The sequence below is a fragment of the Crocodylus porosus genome, unplaced genomic scaffold, assembly GCF_001723895.1.
Source record: "Crocodylus porosus isolate Cpor-Errol unplaced genomic scaffold, CroPor_comp1, whole genome shotgun sequence".
Taxonomy (NCBI): Eukaryota; Metazoa; Chordata; order Crocodylia; family Crocodylidae; genus Crocodylus; species Crocodylus porosus.
Window position 1 is genome coordinate 9,764,194 of NW_017728951.1, and position 17,154 is coordinate 9,781,347.

The window sequence follows — 17,154 nt, forward strand, 5'->3', positions numbered from 1 at the left end:
TGCAGCAGCCTCAGGGTTCAGGGGGCTCATGCAGCGCCCCCAACACAGTGTGGGACAGTGGGGGGCAGTGGAGATTGTCCTCCACCCAGCAGCACCTGGTGAGTCAGGGCTTTTTTTTTTCAAAGTGCCAGGAGCTGGAGTGAGCTGGGCAGCCATTTCCAGGCTGGGAGAGCAGGTGGGGGATGGGGCCTGTGTGATTCAGAGATTTGGCTGATTCGTCAGCAGCTGAATCTCCGAATCAGTTTCAGCCATTTCGATTTGGGGCAGTGATCTGAATCACCGAACTGAATCACTGTCCCCTGAATTAGCTCCAAAGTCAATACTAGCTGCTTCGCACAAGCCTAATGTCTTGCATTTTAATATGATAGCTTCACCTCTAGCACATCTGTTTTCATTTGCTTTTTCTTGATTTGTGCATGAAAACCACCTGTGCTCTCATCATTTCTCACTCCATCTCCTGCCAATAAACCTTTCACAATAAAGTGAATTTACACTTGTGCCTTCAATATCCATTTGTGTTTATATCAGCATTGTGTGGAGGAAGTTCAGATGTATGCAGACTAGGGAAGTTAAATCTCATCACTGCAGAGGGGCAACCCTTGAAGATAATATTTGACTATTTATTTTAAATCCTATAGCGTAGTTTCCCTCTCAAATAATTTTATACTAGCCATTGTGACTGGCTCAGAATCAGAACCTTGTAATGCTGAAATCTTTCATTCACAAAGTTCAAACATCTGTTCAAGTTCTCTCATCTTGATATCAAGCTGCACAGTCTTCTAGAAATGCTTGGTAATAGAGAGAAGAGGTACATGAGCAAAGTGTGTGTGCAAGGTGGGGGGGGGAAGGTCAAAGGATCACAGAAAGAAATGCTAAAAATGATTGAATCATTACACCATAGTAATGTAGTGTTGAGACGTTACCTTGGGATATCATTTAGTCATGTCCCCTGAACGGAGACAAGATATAAATATCTAGTCCATCCCTCACATACAGTTGTATAACCTTGCTTTTATGCATCTCTGATAAAGGAGACTCCACAAAATCTGTAGGTGGCCTAGCCCAATATTTCACCACCCCAACAGTTAGAGACCTTTTTTTAGTTCTCAACCTAACTTTCTTTGCTGCAACTGAATTTGCTTCCTTGGTTTGTTCCTTCCCAACGGACATAGAGAATATGTGGTCACTGCTTCCTTTATGATTACTCAATTCCTTCAACATTTCCTCATAAATGATGCTTTTACATTTTTATCGTTCTTCTCTCTCGCAAATCCTAATGGTCTTCTCTATTCTTAAAATGCAGTATTCCACCCGAGGTCTCGGCAGTGCCAAGTAGAGTGGAATAATAACCCATATCTCTTGTGTCAGAATGAGATTCATTTTTTCTGCAATAACAGCACAGGCTTATTTTATGCTTCAGCATAACTCAGATCTTTTACTGCTGCCTAGCCAGTCATTCCCCATTTTTAATTAGGCATCAGATTTCCCTCTTCTAAATGTAGCATTTTGCAGTTATCTACAACAAACTACAGTTTGTGGATTTACTTTCATTCCATGCTTTGAGTGTGAGCTCTGATGGAGTCTGTTACAACTACATTACAGTGGTTGCCTTGTATAACCAAGATGTGGAGAAATTTGCATTTGAGTCTGTGTCAATCAGTTCAATGAATTTTAATCAGTCTTCTCTAACACCACTCCAAGACTCACTGTTTTTTCTTTCCAGTGATTTATGCCTACCAAAAAGCCTACACTTTTATCAACAGAATTTTTAGTAGATCATTAAATTACATTTCCTTAAGTGCCATTGAAATTTATAATTTCCATAACAAATAGTGCATTACTGCTTGGCAATAAAATTAGCTATAAACTAGGCATAGACAAGCACAGACAACTCAATGCTGAATGCAGCACACAGACGATCCTACACTGTTCATTCACCATATTCCTGATCAACTCGGAAATAAAATTTTGTTTCCAGCTGATGAGGGAAATAATATGCCTACAGTTTTGATTTTAATGGACCATATCAGGCAACAAGCAGTCCCTTTTAGTGAAGTAGCATTAATATTTTAGTGCCACCTGTAAATTTAAATTCCACTGACGCAGCTACATAATTCCATTCTTTGGTCTTATAAGCCACTGTAGTAACTGTCTGATCTTCAAACTGCTTATAACTTCAAAGCTTCAAAGCTGTTTTCCTATAATATTTTGTTAATATTTTAGAATGTTATAATTATTTGAAGGTGCATAGTATCAGGTGGATAACACATTCTTTTACTTCATTTTTAGGCAACAGGTGAGAAAGTTTAGTTTGTGGTTTAAGGCAACATCTGATTCCCATCTAACTATTCATTTTAATGAAATATTGTATTGTAAACATTTAAAGCAAACTTATGCACTGAAAGAGTTTTATAGCATGCCTGTTTTTCATTGTTGTATACTGAAAACTGACTTACCGGAAAAACACTGTATAAGGCAGATAGTTCGAACATTTTATCATTAAGGAATAAAACACAACCCACAGATGTTTTGGGGCTTTAGATGATGTACTCGTCTAAATAAATCCACCAGTCTTCCCAGAAATCTAGTTCAGGCTCTCCCTTTAGCCTGATCTTCTACTGCTTCAGTATGTGTCAAAGTAGTAAGAGTCAAATTTGGCCTTCAGTTTTCTTCACGCATATCTTATTGACATCAGAATTTGACTTTAATGGGTTTTTAGTTTAAAAAAATAGGTGACACTGTAGCTCTACGGGTATGAAAATAATTTTATAATTTTAAAACCTTTTTTACATCTATATTGTTTACAGAACAATAAAGTAAAGAAACCAAAAAGTCTCCTTCTGGTAGCTCTCTTTTAATAGTTAGTGCTTTGGATAAGATGCAATGTTGACTATTCCTTAGTGATAGTTCCCAGGCTTCATTAACATTCAGTATTGCTTTATAAATGTGTGTATATGTTGTGACCTGCCAGATTTTGCAAGAAACCATAGTGGCAGTATATCCTGACCTGTGAACCCTAGAAAGTTTTATTTCTAGCCATTGTCATTTCCCAGTGTCAAGGGAACCCACCTGTCAGCAGGAAAATATGATAGAGAGCAATACTGCTAAGTTTATATTGACAGAGATTTTACCCAGGAGACAAATAGCTGTACTTCACAGCAACTAAGGCTACCAGTCCAAGTTTCTCAGAACTAACAACTCAAAATTGCATATGGACATCATGTATTAATACGCGCAAGCAGACAAATGGATACCCCTGATGGGAATTCCGTACCCAAATGCCCATTTGCACAAGCAGGATTTGCATACAAAGTTCTGTCAACTGGTTATGAAAATATGGCCTTATTTGTCAAATATCCTGTAGAGATGTCATAAAGGAGTTTTTATTGCGGGGGAGGTGTTCCTTAAAAAAAGAATCTATTTTATAACAGCTTGTGGGCAGGCTAATTTCTGCTCATATTATACAGTTGTTAATTAATTTAGAATCACATTATTGCCACATGAAGTGAGTATTTACTTACATGAGTGAAAAATTACAAAAAGTGCCTAGAGCCTGAAATAATCTATTTTCCTTTTCTAATCAATGAATCAATAAGTTAAGTATTTTAATTTTCCTACTAAAAGGTCACAGGGAGAAAATAAGATATGCATGATAATGTTATTCGACTATGTAAAGATAAATAAATAAGTCTATATATAATTTAGGATTCATAAACGTCCTCCAGAGTACTGAGAACTGTCTCCCTGATCCAAAAAACCTACTCAGGTATATACTTGATTGCAACCCATGGACAACCCCATTGACATCAGCAGGATTGCTCACACACTTAAAGTTTAAACATGTACTTAGAATTGTTGCTGGATCAGGAGCAGAGAACTGATCTTCATAGAAATTTAAACACTAGGGGTGTGCGAAGCAGGCCCTATTCGATTCAGATTCAGCCCTAATCAGGGACAGTGATTCAATTCGTTGATTTGGATCACTGTCCCTGATTCGATTCAGCTGAATCCAGATCTGAAGATTTGATACTGTTTCAGAGAATCAGTGATTCGGACATAGACACAGCTTTAAATGTTTTTTTCTACATACCTTGGAGGTACCAGAGTGACTTATGAATGCTGAGATGCTGGGGCAGATGGAGCATCCCACAGGAGTGCACGGGGGCCCTCCACATGCTCAGTGGCAAAGCCAGAAGTGCACCGGAAGTAGTTCCAGTCCGTTTCTGGGTCTGACGGGGAACATGCAGGGGGGACCCCCGCACCCTCTCCTCGGCTCGGCGATCGGCTACAGGGGGACTCAGGGTGCCTCCCCCAACCCAGGAGGCACCACTCATTAAGCTAGGGAGGCATGGGGGGTGGGGCTGTGCACTCCCTGGTAGACCCAGAAGTGGACCGGAAGTGCTTCTGGTCCACGGTCTGCTGCCAAGCCTCCCATGCTTCTGTGGGACACTCCCCAACATTGCAGCACTTATGAGCTCCTGCCACCTAGAGGTATGTAGAAAAATATTTAAAGCTGTCTCTATGTCCACATCTCTGAATTTTTCTAAATCTCTCTAAATTGATTTGGAGGGTTCCAATTCCATTCAAAGAGATTAAAGGGTTCAGAGATTTGGATTCAGAGATTCAGCCACCCAGTCAGGCTGAATCTCCACCGAATTGAATTAGGGATTGAAGCTTCGCAAAACCTTCTACTGAGAGGAATCTTCAACCTAAGCCTCATACCCAGGTTTCCCTTACAAGGTCTGGAGAAGGAATACTCAGAAACGAACTGGACAGGGGGCCACCAAGGCTAGCTAGGACTGTAATGCCAAGAAAAATGATCCGACATAGTTGCTGATATTTGTAGGCATGTATCTCTGGCCAAGCAGGTATCGTCCTCTGCTTAGGACCCTGAATCTGCTACTGGAGGGTGGGTCTTAAATCCAGTTTTTCTTATAGGTAGAAAAAAAATCCAGATGCAGAATTCTCAGAAGAGATGTAGAAGATATAGGTTCAAAACTTGGCAGTCCCTTATTTTGGAACAGGAATTTGAATCTCAGTCTCTCACATCCAAAGTTTATTAACTATTCTCTGATGGAGCAGCTTCCTACTAGAGTTGTTCCACTTCATAAGCATGACTAAATATTCACAGGGTAAGGAAAACATTACAGCGTAGTTGTCCTCTATTGCAGCTGGATGCACCCTTCATGTGCCTGACTGTCTATTGTGTGCATTGCATATACCTAAAGGATTAGGTGAGACATGTAAGATATTGCCAAGTTCGAGATCTTGCTTTGGAGACATGACTGCTTGGGCTTGAGTTAGGACATAAGCAAGTCTTAGCTGTAGGCTGATATCAGCGACTTTTGCATGTCACCCAGCAGGAACTCAAGTACTGGTGGGGCTGGGCAGCATCTGAGATGTGGTTTTGATGAGATCAGTGTCTAATGACACTTCAGGTGAGGAGGGGTGCCCTGGGCTATAGGTCTGAACTTCAAAAAATGCTTGTCATTTGACTGGAAATGCTAATGTAGAGTGAAGTTAGCCCAATAAATGAAGTTAGCTCCATGTGCCCCAGCATCACAGCATTCATGAGCTGCCTGATACCTAGAGAAAACATGTTAGTAGAAAAAACATTTAAAGCTGTGTCTATGTCCGAATCGCCGAATCTTTCCAAACCTCTCTGAATTGATTCAGAGGGTTCTGATTCAATTCAGGTTCAGGGATTCAGCCACCAAATCGAACTGAATTGAATCAGGGACCGAAGCTTCACACAGGCCTAATAGATAATGACATCTGATTGTATATCACAAGAATTTTTATTTTAGCTGTGACTCATGAGAGCTTTGACATTCTAGCTATGGCTATGCTCTATCCAATCATACAAAATTCACATTTAAGTCTGTTGCCCATATCTTCCTTTCTGTCTGATCTCTTTTGATCAGTTTCTGATAAACTTAGTCATGCTGAGCAGTACCTTACTTTATCAGGACCCCCCACTGTTATCAATAAGACAATCAGAGATGAGTTAATATTCAGTGTGAATGGGGAGTATAGTGTCTGATCCAATGACTTTTGTGGAGTAACTCCTGAGTTCCTCTTATGAGCGCCAGTTCAGAAACTTGGTCTCCTGGAATGCTGAGATCAAAGTCTGGCCCATTGTCTGATTAAGACTTGGATTGAATATGAACTATACAATATATACGGTATCATTAGTGCAGTGAATGCAATCCCTGTCATAAGACTGGATATGTTTGACAAAAATTTTTGAAGAGAGTGGGAGACTTGAAAATTAATATTCTGTTTTCTGATTCACTAATACAGCAGTTGCCCTATTTTTCTGAGGTGGTGCATACGGAATTTCAGTAGGTAGGTATTTAACTTACCTTGTAATTACATAAGGTGCAAAACAAAGTACAAAAGTGCCAATAAAGGTACTGATTTTCTTTGTTGCCCGTTGCCTCCGTCTCCTTTGCTCCTCTAGACAACGTTCTCTTACGCTGTGATAATATTTAACACAAACAAGAATATGAAACATAGTATCAAATGATTTGACTTGAGCAATGAGTGACACAAACTTGCCCAGAAATATGCTATTTAGGCATGACAATGCTATACATTAATTCATTTTACCCTCCAAAAATAATTACTGTAAGATAAATAGTTCTTTTCTTTTGTGGCACTGGATCATATTCCACTTTGCTGTAAGTAGATGTAACTCTTTTTGGAATTGTGGGATGCTGAACCTGTTTCATTAGGCCCAAATTTGCCTCATTTGGAATTTGGCAAAAACTAAGTGATCCATATATGATGTTAGTCTATAGAAATAACATTTCAAACAATGTATTATAAGGAAGGAGAAACAAGAGCTCAAAACTTCCTGAAGGTATTGATACTAATCTAACCACAATCTTCATAACAAAATAACAAGAAAAACATAACATTAGAATGGTGGTTATATCATCAAACTACAAATTGACTATCCATAAACCTCTTAGCCACTTATGAAATGCAGAACACTAGAAAAATAGTTCATGCAGCTGTGTAAAGCAGAGGACTTATGAATCCAAAAATGATGCTGTCCTTAACACTCATCAGAAAGCAGTACTCTTTGTTTATGAAGACTGCCTAGATAAAGCAGATAGAAATTAGACATAGTTAGTATAATGCATGCTATTTTTGCAGTTGGCACAGTGGGTCAAATCTGGAGGTGTTTTCTCGAAATCAGATCCTATGAGCAACCCACAAGTTGCTGAGGGACTCAATTCAAATGGAATCTTATGTGAATGAGGGCCAAATCAGCTTTCTGAATTAATCCCCCAGCTTTAACTAAGGAGGCAAACTGCCTTAATTAGGAGTGATTATGTGTGTGTGTGTGTGTGTGTGTGTGTGTGTGTTGTGTGTGAGATCTGCCATCTACATTGGAAATAAAAGTGTTATGTTGGCTACCTATTCTCAGGGTTGTAGACTGAATGGAAGAGGTGGGCTATTAGGATACTGCTGTATATGAAGTGGAAATGAGTAATCTCAGCACAGTATGAGTCACTGAAAAACACAGGGTCTTCCATGTCTGAGAGGCTCAGCAGGATCATCAGGAACATCTCAGGGGCTAGGGACAGACTTCACACACAAACCAGTTTAAGTGATCAGAAACTGGTTTAAACCTGTAACAAAACAGATGTTCAGTGCACATAAACCAGTTTGAAAATGGCTGAAACTGGTTTGAGATAAACCTCGTTGAATGTAGTATCGGACTTAACTGATTTGGCTCAAACTGGTTTATGAAATATCTGTCCCAGACCCCTTGCTGGTTTAAGATAAACTGGACACTCCTAGCATCCCGGCATGCTGTCTGGGCTGGTGAGGGCTCTCTGCTCCACAGCACAGCTGGCCCGTCCCATGTGCTCCCTGGCTGGAGCTCCAGAGACTGCAGGTTGCTCCTTCCCTCCCGCTTACCACTCCCCGCTAAGCAGGAATTCCCCTCTCCACTCTGCTTTGTGGAGAGGTGTCTGTGTATTAGCTAGCAGACTACATACTGGCTACAGTTCAGTGTTGACTCAACAGGCAGATCAACAGGTAGCTGGTAAAGTCCCTCTGTTGTTTTCTTAATGGGGTGATAAACACTGAATTACGGGTGATAAACACTGTTATCAATTCCCTGCTGGGCTAATCAGAGCCTCCTGCCAGATCTGGCCATGCCCCACTCAGCTGGGTGCTGTGGAAGGGATGTGAGGGCTGCTCTAGCGCCCCCCAACTTCTGGCCTGAGCCACTGCAGGCATGTGCCTGCATGCCTGGGATGTCTGTGCGGTTACAAACCAATTCAGCCTAGCCAGGTTAGATTAACCTGCAAAGATTGAACCAATTCAGGCTCAGGCTTTTTGAATGGTTGTCCCTTGCCTTAGTGAACACTGTATCAAATAGCACAGTGCCTGGCAAAGCGTGTATTTCCCCAGGAGACAGAGAAACAGGAGGTGGATTTGGGTCAGTTCACTCCTGCAGCAGCAATGCTCTGTCCTGTCTCCTGCATAGAACTTATGGCAGAACTACTCTGATGCTTTGGTAAGAGCGGCACAGTTTGGCCTATGAGCAGTAAGTTGTAATTACCTGGACTCAATCTTTGTCTGTTTTTACTGTTTTATCATATTTTTAGTGTCAAGATCTACTGTCTCTTGGTACTTTTTATCAGTTTTTCCCCCTTGCATGGCTTGTTCAATAACAACTATTTTTCTAACAACGCACTAGCTCCCTACTTGACTGCAGCCCCATCATGCTCCCTCAGACCCTGGGAATCCACAACATAGTCCAAGTACTCCCTTCTCTCCCTCCTCCAAGCACCCCATGTCAGACAACCACAGTGCAGAGTTCGTTCAGGTGCCGGCTACTAAACTTTACTGAACTCACGTTTAGGAGGCAATGGAAAGCAGTAAAAATGCCCAGGGCACTGACACTCTGAGAAGCTCTAAAACATGGTACAAGCACTCCCATCCTCAGCTTGCTCAGCTGGGGTTTCACTCCCAATCCCTGGTGTCATAGCCACTGCACATCAATACCTAAAAAGTGACTGTGCTACCTGTAATGCTAGGCACTGTACATTTGGACCCCTTTAGCCCACAGCAACTATGAACTGGTTCCCAGTCAGTGACATTTGGGAACCGTTGCATGGTTAGATGTGTCCACACTTACTCACATTTTCATGTATAACCTATATTTGAATTCTACTAAATTCTTTGCTTCAAAGGTATCAATGGCAAAAAGTTCCAAGGTTATTTAAAGTTATGCTAAAGAAAGTGATTTCCTTTTTTCAGTGTTAAATACCCTCTGACATTTGTAAACCCCTAGAGCAGCTTCAAAAACCTGCCATCTTAAAAGCAAACAAAATACTAAAAGATGTTTCATCCACTGAAATACATAATTCCCATGCTGCCTCCTCCCTGAAACTAAAACCGACCAAACAAAGCCCTCAGAACTGACCAGATTGAGGAGCATCTAAAAAATGCCACATATTCAAGTCAGCTCCCTGGAGTTCTTCAGGGCTAGAAATGACAGCTCTGTCTTGCAGGAAATGTGATTTCCAACTTTCCAATGTTTGGATCTTAGATACATGACATTTTAAGATGGAGTCAAGCTATTCTATATAATTTGTAGAGGCCTTTTTTGAGCTCCATTGGAGTCTTGGTGCAGTTGGCGCACAAGCATGCTCTGGGTTGTGTGTGGGGCACTGGCAATGGCAGTTTTAGTTGCTGCTTTTTTTGCCATCTTCTCCCCTTCTCAGAGGGGGCACCCATGGGTGCTGCCCTGGCTCCCCCAGCTTAGTTATGCTAATGAGTTGGCTTCATTGCTATTCTACTGCATGGATCTAAAAAATAGTCACCCTTAATTAAAAACAGTGTCTAGATTATGCTTCAATATATATTCTCTATCATCTGTGACATAAAATTGTGGCATAAGGGTTTTATTAGCAATCAGCTGGGACATTCTGTCTAACACCTTCCCAGATTCTTCACTTTTGTGCACAACCATCTTCCCATTCTGATGTTCATAAGTTCATATCAGAATATAATTTCTTAAACTGTGTTTCATATAGAGGTATGTGCAAATGTATTTTCAGTTACTCTTTCAGCTACAAATATACACTTATGTGCATGTATGCATTTGCATGGGTGCCTTCACAATCTACCCCTGATTTGAGGATCTGAATGCAATGAAGAAACAGTGATTTGGGAAATTTCATAACCATGCTGTACTCTGTTGGAGAGTTATTGAGATATTGCACTTTTAAAATCACTGCAGACTACATAGGGGAAAAAGCTAATTTTAGGGGATTTTAGAAACTTATTGTGGTTTTTTTTCTGTCATGGTAACTAAGGCAACTTGGCTTACAGGAGTAGAGGTACCAATAAAAAATGTAAAACAACTGATGAAAAAGTATGCCATGAAGGTTTTATTGGCACTCATTCTGGAATATCTCCAGAGTAATATTCAAAGATTACTCAGGGCATAATGAATAATGTAGGCAACCTTTCCACTTCTGTGACAGCATGTGTGTGCTGGTATGTGAGAGCCTCATGCTGAATTGTGAACCCCATGAGGTTAGAGTGTATGCATCCCTATTTCTAAATGCAGGATTACAACCTAAATATATTGCATGCAAAAAGACAGCATGAATACAGCTTGAGGTTGAGGAATATAGGTTGAGGAATACAGGCACTGGAATATCAGGAAAGATAACAACTCACCTTTAACTTTTTACTCTCATTCATAAACTTCAGTGTATCTTTTCCTCTTATGTCACTACAGTAGGTAATATAATAAATACTGATATTTCATATGCAAAATCTTATATACAATATACTATATTATACATGGGAAAACTTTTTGTATGCTATGTTTCAGCATAAACTTCTGTCTAATAATTTAACATGTATGCACCAGATTAAAGTAGTGGAGAAGAAAATTAATATACAGAAACTGTGATGATAAATGTGGAAAGACAAAGGGAACAGAAAGCCAAAAGGTACAGGAAGAAAAGAAATATCACTCCCAACAAGGGGCAATGAATAATGAAGCTTATGTATTACCACCTCTTATTTCCCTGTGTGTCCTCTTTTCCTTGTTTTGTTCATTTCTATAGTATTTTCCTCTTTTCCCTACTTTCACATACATTTTTTTCAAAACTTGCTCTGTTTTTATACCTGTTTTACTTCTTGTATGTTGTTGATAGTATTCTTAGTCCTGATATTGAGTTTAGGAATCCTTACCCTGGATCTTTGATTGACATTGTTAGTACTACAATAATGATAGATAAACTACCTATATGAGGGAAATTAGTTGGGGGTATTGTATCCTTGGAAAATACACAGTAATATTATAGGGTAGACAGTAGTTCACAGGTACATTTACTATAATGTGAGTATGAGCTATAACTGGTGGGAACAATTAATTAAATTCATAATCTCTATGGATTTTTTTTTTTTTTGGAACAAAAAGGAAACCCCCCCAAAGTATTGCTATCTCTAAACCTTTAAAAATTATTATTAAAATAACTTCTGTATGCTGTTATTAAATCATTACTGAAAAATATGTGCTGGAAAGCAATTTCTGAATAAGATGTAATGGGTAAAAATCTCAGCAAGGGAAATTTAAGGTAGAGCTTTCTAGCTATGAGAGTGGTTAAGCACTGAAGTAGATTGTCTAGAAAGATGGTGTAATCTCCATTACTCATAGTTTTTAAGCACAGGTTAGACAAACACTTGTCTTGGATGGTATAATCCTGCCTTGGGCAGAGGGCAGGACTTGATGGTCTCATGAGGTCCCTGCCATCTCTGTCTTTCTATGAATGTGTGAAAAGCTATGAAATTTAGCTTTTCATTTTTATTTGTTAGCCAGTTAAATAGCATTGCTTTGAAGGGAATAAATAACATTGTTTCCCCCTTAGGATTGCCACTTGCTTTAGGTGACTAAATAGCTCCAGTATTTGAAATACTCAAAACATTTCCACTATAAAAAATGAAAAACCCCAATGAAATAGGGCCAATTAATTATATACTGTTATCTTTCTAAAACTGGCAGATTTGAAGAATTTATTTGCTCTATTGAAAATCCCAGCATAGTTTTTTAGACCAGGGTTCAAAAGAAAAATCAATGGGACAACTTATACACTTAAAAATATGCATGTGCTGAAGTATTTTGTTGTATCGAGGCTTCCTAAACATATTCTGTAATAAGAGGCAGTTTTGTGGCCTTTTCACAGGCTCTCCTCACATTATAGCAGTTGGACTAATGTGTAATTGTTTTCAGCTACAGTAACTACCTCCATTTATTATAACAGCACTGGACAGCACAGCTAAAGATCAAATCCATCCAATGTCTGTTATTTACTACAGGACTTTAAACATCCCATCATGCAGCGTACCGGAACTTGGTATCTTGGATGGATTATGATTATTGCTAATGTACATGTGTAGTAATAGGCTCTACATTATTGTGTCACTTTGCAAGAAAAGGTGTGTAATATTCAAAACCACTGGAAATACTCAGTGATCAACTGAATGTTGAATACCACAGAGAAGAACCATCCAAAAATTAACCTGCTATAGAAAATCAAAATAATTTGGTCCAAGCAGAAAGTTTTTTTTACAAGAAAGATTTTTTTTCTAGGTTTGAGCAGTCTTAATTTTTACCATATATGTTGTATACGGTCCTACAGTATATCCTACTGTCTATATTGCTATAAGCTTGCAGACATGAAAAAAATAAACAAATTGGGGCTTTACTTCAAACTTGGCTCACTCCTGAGCTGAGCCTAGTGCATGCCCAGAAGAGGCAGTGTGTAAGTTGTATCTGACTTTCCCAACATCTTTAGATACTGGGCACTTTACGGTGGCTTTTATAGCGCTTTTCTCTAATAGCTGATTGAATCAGCTTTAGCTAAAATCATAAAAAGCTCCACTGAAGTGCCCGATCTATACAGAAGCTGCAGAGCTGGGTCAAAGTAATATGCCGCTGCTTCCAGTAGAAAGCATTTTTCCCCCGCCACATCTGTCAGCACCCATAGTGCCTAATTTTGCCAAAAACATTTTAAGCATAGTGACTACTATTTTGAGTAATCCCAGAGAAGTCTGTATGGGGACTATTGGCAGAGCACTTCAGGTATCTTGCTGTAGCTCCACAGGTGTGAGTTTGAATCCCAGTGGGCCTGTCTCCACGAGATGCTGACTGCTCAGTAGCCTAATAATACTGTGCGATAGTGCATCACAATGCTAATACGCTACTGCTTGGCATTTTTAGGCTACTGCACAGAAGTATCACTAAAAAGACTTTTGCCGGCACTACTGCACAGTATCTCCAGTTACTGTACATTTATTTAGTACTTGCTAATACAAGTATTAATAAATGCTCAGTAACCACTATGCAGTAACGTCTCATGTAGATGCACCCATTCTGGACACATTATGAAGGTTGCAAGTTGACCTGGCCCTAACTGGGTTCCCGGTCATGTGGGTTGTGGAATTAAAATATATGACCCCAACTTCATCACTCCGTGGCATGCCTTACCAGAGTAGTCTGATGGGCCATCTAGGCTTGAGAAGACTTGCAACCAGTGAAATCAATGTCACTGCTCATGGCAGTAAATAGGTCTGGTAGTGTTAGTTGTCTTAAGATCCAAGTGTTGTGGGTTTTTTTCAACAGCACACAGGGTAGGGAAACAAGCATTCATCTATAATATACTGTAAAAGGAATGTTTTATACTTGTGATTCTTATTAGTACTAGCAGAAGTTATCAAACTATGTCTGTCCTCTAATCCTGTTCTAAAACAACCAAAAAATGCTAATTAACTGGGAAAAAAGAAAAGGTTTTTATGAGTTCAGCTCTTCCTTTCATCTCAGTCAGCCACAATTATACAGGGCAGCATAAGTAGTGGGAGACAATATGCAGCTGTAAGGTGTCACTGGCTGCCACAGAATAGCCCCATTAGCCGCAGCTTTCCAACAACTATGCAGGGCAGTATCCACAGGTGAACTCCTATCCCTGTATCCTTTCCATTGCTGTGGGTCCCAGGTTTGGGCCTCTTGGAAATGTGACTTATGGGCTCCTTCTGTTGGACAAACATGCTGAGCTGATTTGCTGTTCTGGAGTTCAGTAGCTACAGCTACAGTCCCTGAATATCCTCCCAGCAGAGGGAGCATCTATGTGCACCTTGCATGAACATTGTGGGAGGGCTCGTGAACATCAAAGAATTATGCTGGGGGTTTCCTTCTCCATCCCAGCCAAACCTCCTCCTCTTCTATCCATCCCCAGTTAGATGACTTACCCTCACCCACTGGCTGCCAAAGTCTTCTAAAAATACCTTTTTCATTTGCAGTCTTAGCTCCCACCTTCCAGCACAACTAAGGCAGACCTTTGGAGAGTGATCTATTTCCTTGTACACCATCCTTCCCTCCTCCTTTGATCCATCTCCAGTAAGAACGTCTCAGGCAAACCTCTTTGTCATTCCTTTCTTCACCCCACTACCATTTTCTTCCTTGTCTTCTTTTAGGCAAACATACCTCATACCAGTCCTGTTTTCCTTCAGGCACATACCCTAGGCAACTAGACACATTCTGCTCCCATCCCCAGAGTCAGACTCTTTTTCTCTGATACCTCTAGTTCCAATTAGCTTGACCCATGTCTCCTTGTTTCACTATATGCAACCAATTAGACTCACTTTCTGTTCCTTTTTAATAGCTTGAACCCAGCTCACTAGCTGAATCCATGGCTTCAGTCAAACAGACCTTATCCCATCCATTGAGCCAGACAACCTGTACTCTAAGCCAAGGCATGACTTGCTGAATCTCCTTCATTCTACCCTTACTTAAAAGACTCTTTCCCCAATTACATCTTCCAGCCAGAGTAATTTGAATGCTGATTTGAGAGGCAGGTGGACTCAGCATTTTCTTTTTTCTATCCCACCTAACAGCTAGCCAGACCTGCTTTTCTTCAGAACTTGGTCCTCACTTTCCCATCCTATATCCAGTTCTCAGATGTGCCATCTCTATGCCAGACTCACACACCATCCCAGCACATTTCCATCTCTGGCCTCACTGTGGTTAGGCGTTCCATTTTGACTCATAACCCCTCAGCCAAAGTGCTCACCCAGCCTGAGTTGCTCCACTTCCAGCCACTGCTCTTGCCTTCCTACCCTGCTGGAGTCACCTTAAGCACCATAATTATTGACTCTTCTCTTATTGAAGATAGATCCCAGCCAAATCTGCTTCCCACCTCACTCAGCCTGTTAGACTCATTTCTCAGGCATATCTACTCCCTTGTACCTCCTCAGAGATCCACTGAGATTTACTGCTCCCTTACACCCAGGAATTTGCCTTTTCAGGCACCCCTCACCCCCCACCCTTAAACATGTGCATACTCTCTGCATACCTGTTCATCTAAGAACCATTATCCCTCTCTATACTGGATATCCATTCTTTTCATTCCTTTCATTCTGGTCATACATAAGCATGCTGAGCTGATTTAAAAAAACTTTAGTGTAAATCTAACTCACATTTCCCTTGTTTGGCAGATTAAGTTGTGATCATTAATGCTATCTTCTGTGCATTGTAGGCATTCACACTTTCTTACTTTGGAAACATTAACTCCTTAGGATTCTTCCCTAGTTACTGAGTCCACAGCAGCAGCGAAAGCTTCTAGTAAAGGAATTATATTCAGTGCACTTGTTTTCCACTGTAAATTCTTAAAGTTTAAGGAAGCACTTAATGATCAGTCTCAGATAGCATCCAGCTCTTTCTAAAATGACATTAGCAATAGCTGTGTATCTGCTCACTGCTAGATCATTTTTCCTGAGACAAAGGGTGACACACTAATCACTACTTCAAAAAGAAGTGCATTCCTATCCAAAGCTCCCTATTCCTCTGCACTCCCTCCCAATGTCATTCCTGAAACATAACAAAGAAGAGCTCGTAAATTATATTCTTTGCAATAACCCCACCTTCAGTTTGGTTTCTAATTAATTTAATAGCAAATATGAACAAAATTAACTAGACAGGAATATTATAACAAGAAAATACTCGCTTTTGAGAATGTCCCCCCACCAAACTTGGGATACAGATGGGACTGGATTTTTTATGATCCTGAATCCACTCCTGCATCTGATCTGCCTTCTTTCATGAGTGCCCTCATTTATTGATTGCACCAGTATCTTACCTGGGGTGGATGTCCACAAGGAGCACGAGGGTCTGCATAGTGATCACATCAATCCTTTTACAGTGAAATCGTGCCACCTTCAGCACTTTCAGATATGTGAAACACAAGACTATGAGGGAGAGGATAAAACTGAGGGTGTGAAAGAACCCTGTGAAAATCACAAATTGTGTCCTGTCCTCCGGTCTCTTGTTGTACAGGGTGCAGGAGGCGTAGAGATGATGGAAACCCACCCAGGAGAGAGAAGCTGCCACTATTGGAAAGGACACAGAGTGTAACCACGTGTAGCTCAGTATGAGAGCAGCATCTTTGTAACGCATTTTGGAATGGTAACTCAGAGGAAAGACCACAGCTATCCACCTGTCTATGCTCAATGCTGCCATGCTCAGCATGGAGTTAGTGGTCAAGAAAGTCTCCAGGAAAGCCGCAACATGGCAAATCTGATCTCCTCCAGGCTGATTCTTGTGAATGATTCCAGCCAGGGTCAGGGGCATGTTCAAAACAGTCATCAACAAGTTACAGAATGTCAGGTTGAGGATAAATAATCCCGGGACCTGTTTGCGGATGTCTGCACTGTACAAGAAGCAGATCAGCACCAGCACGTTGGACAGCAACGACACGAGGATCAGGACCACAACCAAGAAAGCCAGGATCACTTCCCAAATGTTCATGATGCGTCCATTTACAGGAGGAACATTTCCAAAACTGCACCCAGCTGGCAGTCAGAGAACATGGTGCGAGGCACCCTCACCTCCTCCTCCTCATCCCCAGCCTGCTCACACTCTTGCATGCCCTCTGTATTTTTAGAAGAGCTGCAGTTTTTTCTTCCCCTGCTGCTTCTTTCCACGTCAACGCTTTCAGAGTCGTGCACAAAAGCACTGGGAATGCCCATCAAACTGCGAGGAGGGCTTAAAAAATATCAGCAGGACTGAACCACTGTCTCCACTCCTTCCATCCAAAGAGAGCAGGTTATTCAGAG

At 40.7% G+C, this 17,154-nt stretch overlaps 1 protein-coding gene across 1 annotated transcript in view; it reads right to left on the reverse strand.

Moving 5' to 3' along the window:
• The window catches only part of GPR26 (G protein-coupled receptor 26), a 21,549-nt gene extending 4,622 nt beyond the window's left edge, over positions 1-16,927 (reverse strand). The window contains exons 1-2 of the mRNA XM_019555650.1: positions 16,179-16,927; positions 6,366-6,479 (exon numbers count right to left, since the gene is read on the reverse strand). Coding sequence (XP_019411195.1) covers positions 6,366-6,479; positions 16,179-16,846 — 782 coding nt within the window. The 5' untranslated portion in view covers positions 16,847-16,927. The remainder of the gene's footprint in view (positions 1-6,365; positions 6,480-16,178) is intronic.
• Between the last annotated feature and the right edge of the window lie 227 nt (positions 16,928-17,154).